Source organism: Corvus brachyrhynchos, unplaced genomic scaffold (genome assembly GCF_000691975.1).
Source record: "Corvus brachyrhynchos isolate BGI_N302 unplaced genomic scaffold, ASM69197v1 scaffold46, whole genome shotgun sequence".
Classification (NCBI taxonomy): Eukaryota; Metazoa; Chordata; class Aves; order Passeriformes; family Corvidae; genus Corvus; species Corvus brachyrhynchos.
In genome coordinates, this window is record NW_008238838.1 from 1,638,831 (window position 1) to 1,645,311 (window position 6,481).

Genomic DNA, 6,481 nt, shown 5'->3' on the forward strand with positions numbered 1-6,481 from the left:
AAAGAGTTCCATCCTTTGCAACTGCACTGCTCCTCCCAGACGGGTCATCAGCAGGGCCTGAACTTTGAGTTTTCACAGCCCCATTCTATATTTGACTGCTTGATAGAGAAACAAGTTGTCCCTTACAGCTGCCTTACCCCGGAGGGGATCATTAACCTCGGTTTGGCAGGAGAGCTGCACAGCCGGGACCGCTCCGTTCCTGTCCTGGCGCTGGGGGAATGGAAAGAGGACATGGGAGAGGGGAGTGGAGAGGACCAGAACGTGCCTCAGCATTACACCAGGGAGCTGGGTGTATGGCCAGGGTGAGGAGGAAGGCCTAGTGGGTTAGTGCAGTCAGCTCAGTAGGTTTTGGTAAGTGGGAATTTGGGGCTGGAGTATTTTCTCTGTGTTGTTCAACCTCATTGCACAGGTGAGGGCTGTCCCCCCAACCCGGTCTCTGTTGGTGGAAAGAGAACCTGTTCCTTGTCCCAGGCTGGAATCATTGTGTGCTGAAACCAGGCAGTTCCCTCTGCACACCCCCTGTGGCAGCAGGGGAAGGGAGGTTCAGGTGGACAAACCTCTGGCAGGGTGAGGTCTCCAGATCAGGAGTGTGGCCTTGGTGCCACAAATTCCTCACTGACCCATTTCCACCAAATGCCTGGAGCTGTTGCTGATTTGGGGTGAATTTAGCAGTTACGTGAATTGTGACCACGTGCAAATGAATCCTAAAGGTTCAGCATTATTTCGTAGCTGTTTTCAGCAATAGCCATCTCAGAGCAGGTTTTATTATTCCAGTGCTGAAATCCCTGGGTCTTCTGTTTAAATTAGCACTTTATCCCTCATAACTGCTCATGGAGCCTTGCCAGAGGGAGAAGCTGCTGAAAACTGGAGACCTGCTTTGCTATTGTGGACAAAGCCTGTGGTTGACAGGATTGAGAATTGATCTTTTTCCTTCTCTTGTGCCTTTGTGCTAAAGCTCTCAAGATACCTGATGTTTGCAGAGGAATTTACACTTTTGCAGGTCTCTCTCCTTTGCCAACTCACTGTATTTTGATCAGAAATCTGAAATGCACAATTCAAATGTAGGAGCATCAGTTTGTTTTTCCAGCTTTTTCATCTAAATTATTGGTTTTTTAGATTATAGTTTGGTAGGGTTTCAGTACTGAGAATTGATAGAAAATGTGTTTTCTGCAGCACGGATTTTACATCGCTGTTCCTGCACACTCTGCTCTGGATATCCCCATGGCTAGTTTCCATCAAAATGTGGTTATTGAAGCTTAAAAGGCTGAACTGCTGTGTTGAAACATCCTTCAAGCCCTTACAATAATACAGAGAACTCCACTGACCTCTGTATCTTTAAGAAGAAACCCCCAGAAACATGCAAACCCAAACATTTAGATGGGTTTCTCTGAGCCCTTTTTTTCTAAATAATAAGTGAGTGCAGTCAAAACCTCTGCGGAGAGAAAGGCAAACTAATAAATGGATTTGTTTGAGGACCAGATGTGTTTCATGTGGATTCTCCAGTGGCTTCAGTGGTATTTTGGTACTTGGAATAATGATTTTGGAGGCAGTTACAGCAGGAGAAGGACAAAATAGGAGAGTGAAGGTTGAAGCTTGGTGCTGCTCCATCCTCATAGCTTTTGTGGGGGGAGCAGGCTCCAGAGGGAACCCATTTGTCCTGTTCTGCCTTTGCAGGTGAAGCATCTGCCGGAGGGGAAACTCACTACAGCTCCTCCTCTGACAAGTTTATTTGTGTTGTTGTTGGACGTTTTGTTGCTCTTTCAGTTCTGACAATGCTGATCCCAGGTTTTGATCAGGTTTCAGGTATGAGGCTCTAGGCAGGGCTGTATGACAGGTCCCTCCAGTGTGATGGTTTCCATTATTGCCATAACTTTTTTAATGGCATAAAAGTGGTTTCTGGGACTTGGGCAGGACTTCACCGAGACTGCCAAGTTTAACATGTCCTGGTTTTAAATCCTTCTGAGCTCAGTGCTGGGCTGCTGTCGAGGTCAGCTCTGCTGGCTGCTGCCCTGGCACTGCTGGTGTCCCAGTCCATCTTTCCTCCGTTTCCAGCAATTTTTCATCTGCTCTGCTCAGTTTTGGGCCAGAACCAGTCTGGAGCAGCACACGGCACTGCTTGCTGAGCCAGCAGCTGAGCAGGCAGGTCCCAGGGATCAATTTTTGTATTTCCAAATGCCAGCCTTAAGCAGTCCCAGGGATAATGTACAGCAAGTGCTCTGGGCTGATCCCTGTGAGCAAAGCAGGTGAGGGATGGATTTACATCTGGTAGGAAAAAAAGAGAAGGAGGATGCTCAGAGTTGTAGCTGCACCATCACGTAAAGACCTGAAGCCTGGTTCAGCTTTCATGGGAACATTTTGGGGTGTCACTGGAGGGTGTGAACGCTGTCCATCCTTATTTCCGTGCGTTTATCTGCAGATCCATCTCTGTCCTGCTCCTCATAACAAGGAGCATTTTGGTGCGTAGTTTCTCAAAGTTTGTGCCAGCTGTACAAGTGAACTTTTTACTTTTGGGGTAGTTATGGCTTTCTTATGTAGGAATTGTTTATATAAATGTTCCCTGAGGCCACATTGTTCATGAGGCTGCAAACACTGAGGTCTTTTCCCTCATGCCACAATGTGTCGAAGTCCTGCTCCTTTTTGTTTAAAGCTTAAATACCTCAGCTGTAACAATTGCTTCAGCACTTTAGCTTCAATTCCACAGCTTTGCACAGATATTACAGGGCCACAGTCTGACTTACACAGCAGAAGGGGGGGGGCGTTAAATTTGTTATATTGCATCTATTTTTCTAATTTGCATTCACTCCAATAACACATAGTATTTATTTTCCAACGTACTTAAGTTTGCTTCTTGGGTTTCAAATTTGAGCTCTTTATCTTGGCAGTGAAAACATGTTTTATGGAGTTGCTTTGATGGAGAAATGGACTCACAAGTCAGGTCACTGGGTCTCAATTGATGGGGGAAGGAACTGCGCGTGTTTTGAATGTTTTCAGCTGTCTGCTGGGAGAAAAAAACCCACTCAGTCCTTTTCTTAACGTCAGAATCACTCCACAAATATATTTAAAACTGATTTGACAAATGCTCTGATTGTTGACGTGGTAAAGCACTTAAAAGTTGCATTTTCTCAAGAAAAAGAGAGCGAAGAAGCCACTCTGAGTAACTTTGGCCTCTGTCCCTCCCGCAGGTGTTTCACCAAAACCAACGGCACTTTCGGCAGCAGTGCGCTCCCTGTGGTGCCCCTCAGAGCCCCTTTCCAGCAGGACGGTGTGGAGATGAAGCCCCTGAGCCCCCACGTCATGGTGGCCATGTGCCTGGCCTCGGCCACCCCCGAGTGCAGCGCCCGGCTGGAGGAGGACGGCGGGGAGAGCGCGGAGCAGCCCCCGGCCCAGCACCCCTGCTGTCGGGAAGGCATGAGCCAGCTCTCCGTGGATTGCATGGACGGTGAGGCATCCCTCACCTGGCTGGGAAGCTGGGAATATTCTGTAGGATGCCTGTAGGGAGCTTAATTAATTGTGGAGAAGGTAGTAATTAAACCCTTGTAAGAGCGGGCTTTGAGGAAGGTGAAGCGTCCCGCCTTTCCCATCGTGGAAGGCGGGAGCAGTGCTGCTCCAGTGCCTGGTCCTGTCATGCCCTTGTGATTGATGCCTCTAAAAAGGGCTCATGGAGCACATAAGGAGGCTGTGACTGATGGATGCTGCACTCAGGGCACGCCCATTGACACACAGGCATTCCAGAGCCATCCTGGAGGCAGGAACAGGCTCAGGGAGGGAGCTGGGCTGAGCTCCTCGGTGTGAGCTGTTCGATACGGGGGCTGTGCTGGGATAGAGCCCTGTGCTTGTCCCTGGCATGGTGGGAATGAGCCTGACCCCGAAGAGCATCACCCACTGGAATTAAGAGTTTTTGGGGTATGTGGGTCTGTTAAGCTGACAGAAAATCTCCTGAAAAACCCGACACAACCACCCGCCCTGCTCTTGCTTTGCAGGCGGCAGCTGCGTGCACTCGGAAACATCGAACCACATTTTGAGTTGGAGTCCCCTCATTCTTCAGCCTGTTTCCAAGGACTGTAAGGAAAAACCAGGATGGAGTTCATCCGGAGTCACCCTAAATGGTTCTGGGGACCTTTGTCAGCTCCAGCTGCGGGAAACCTGAGGAAGTGACCGTTGTCCCCACTTAACGCCAGGAACTGCACCGCAGCATCGCTGAAAGGGAGTCACGGGGGGATGTTAATTATAACAGAGAGAGTCACTATTTATTTTTTGTAGTAGTGTCATATGAATGTATCTTGGTTTCAAAATGGTTGCCTTTTTATATTATTTATGCCTTGAAATCCCTTTTTTGTTGGGTTTTTTTTTTTCTTCCCCCACACACCACAAAACTAGCCTGGTTATGTGTATAAAAAAAGAATTGTAATAATATAAAGAATGAGGATGGGAAATGTGGAGTGTGTTTCTGTGGCAATTTACCAGTGGGACAGGCGCTTCCAAGGAGCCCAAGAGAGGGATTTAAGCAGGTCTGAAATGACCAACAGCTGCCACCTCCCTGGCAGCTCAGTGACATGGTACTTCAACCCTCCTTTCCATGAACACCTCCTGGCCTCTTTTGGTTTCCCTGGGAAGATCCCAATGAGGAAATAAGAAGATCAATAAGAAAAATGAGCCTCGGTTGAGTCCCTCCTGTGCAGCTTGAAGCAGAACTTGAGTCAGTGACTGTGTCTTTAGGTGCTCAATAACCCTTAGATCTGCAGAAGTACAGGTGGAAATCCAGCCTGTCTCTCTTTCCCACTCACAGAAGACAAAATCCAGTTCAGCTCTTGGTTTGAGGGATTACTAACAGCTTGGATAGCTCTGAAATGAAACCAGTCATGGCGAAGCAGCTCCCACCAGCCCTGGGCACAGCTGTCAGGAACCCGCCTGTCCCAGACACAGCATGATGGAGGTGCTGCAACCTTAACTGCAGGGCTTGGGTGGGTGTTTCAATTTTTCCTTTCCAAATTTAATCCCAGTAACTAAACCAAACCAGTGCTTACAATGAGCTCTCCCCAAAGCCTTCTCTTCTGTCGCATTATTTGTGGTTATATTTATTGTTTTGCCTTTTTTTTCTTTAGGGTTGTGCATCCTCCCAGCTAGAGCTGCCTTATTCCAAAGTTCTCTACACACCATGGACTTCACACCCGTGGGCTTTGGCTGCCATGTACCCTGGAACCACCACAGATCTCCCTCCTCCCTTTTTGCTTATCTCGTCCTCACAGCCTGGATTTTCCCTTCGCAGGACCTGCTGCAAGGCTTTCCCCTTTTCCAACAGAGATTGGCAGGCGAGTGGTTGCAATTTACCTCTGGCTGCTTCATTTTCCCCAAGCACTGAAATTTAACCATGGTTTTAAACAACCTTGCTTAAATCTCCCCTGTACTGTGGGTGTGTCAGATAAAAGATGCTCTGTTTTCCAGAGAAGCTGTAATATCCCTTTGGAATGTTATGTGTTTGGAAATGATGGTTTTGCAGGGGCTTTGGGTAGGGTTTGTATTTCTGGGGGTGGTTCGATAAAGGGATCGATGCTGCTTTGTGGCTGGTGTGGGGATTCATACTCTGGGCACTGATCAAGATTGGCTCATGTCACTTGATTCTTCCCAATGGGTTATTATTAACCAAATACAGGAGGAAATGGCTCAAGGTGCCCTTGTTTCCACACACACCAGAAGATGAGGACTCAGGAAAGCTGGGAGCTGCATGACACTTTCCTTGGACCCTGCTTCCCTTCGTGTTTGCACCAACGCAGGGAAAAACCATCTCCAATCACTATTTGTAACCACCTGCGGTTTGGCCTGAAAGTGGGGAGTTTGGGGTGAAGATGAGGCCCCTTCCCACAAAAAGCTTTGTGGCTGTTTTTGCACCACAGAAAACACAGCACAGTCCCAAAGCAGCATCCCCAGTTGATGCCAGCCCTGGGGCTGAGAGCGGTGCTTTGGCCCTCGGGCTTTTTTTCTGCCATCGGTGAGAAACTATTTATTGTAGCCTAAATATTTATTTTAGCTCCAGCAGTAACTGCAGGCCTGAGGCTGAGCTGGAGGGGCTTTCTCCGGGTGCCACATTTGGAGCCAGCTGCCTCCCAGCCTGCCGCGGCACAGGTGGGTGCTGCCGTCCCGTGGTGTGGAGGAGAAGAGGAAAGGGAAATAAAGAGGAAAAGCCGGAGCGGTCACGGTGTCGCTGTCACGGTGATGGTGACATTAACTGGTGGGTCATCAGTGGTGCTCGGTGCTGCCGAGAGCGGCTCTGCAAGGGATGGGGGAGCCCAGGTGCCACCAGGTCGGTGTTGGCTCAGCAGGGCAGGTGGCTCAGCCCTCAGCTCGCCCCAGGGTGCGGTACCTGCTGCCGTGCTGCGGGCAGAGGGCTCTCCCTGTGCTGGTGCTGCTTCAGTCCCTGCTGCCGTGCTGGGGGCAGACGAGTCTCCCTGTGCTGGCACTGCTTCCTCCTCCCCGGCTGCGGCTG

General features: G+C 49.3%; 2 protein-coding genes across 2 annotated transcripts in view; one reads left to right on the forward strand and one right to left on the reverse strand.

Annotated features, from left to right (window-relative positions):
- Positions 1-5,665, forward strand: part of CDON (cell adhesion associated, oncogene regulated) — a 55,372-nt gene extending 49,707 nt beyond the window's left edge. The window contains exons 19-21 of the mRNA XM_008636889.2: positions 3,183-3,439; positions 3,981-4,961; positions 5,103-5,665. Coding sequence (XP_008635111.1) covers positions 3,183-3,439; positions 3,981-4,147 — 424 coding nt within the window. The 3' untranslated portion in view covers positions 4,148-4,961; positions 5,103-5,665. The remainder of the gene's footprint in view (positions 1-3,182; positions 3,440-3,980; positions 4,962-5,102) is intronic.
- A 569-nt stretch (positions 5,666-6,234) lies between these two features.
- Positions 6,235-6,481, reverse strand: part of LOC103618546 (V-set and immunoglobulin domain-containing protein 10-like) — a gene marked incomplete at its 5' end in the record, with an annotated part of 3,475 nt that continues 3,228 nt past the window's right edge. The window contains one exon of the mRNA XM_017738343.1: positions 6,235-6,265. Coding sequence (XP_017593832.1) covers positions 6,235-6,265 — 31 coding nt within the window. The remainder of the gene's footprint in view (positions 6,266-6,481) is intronic.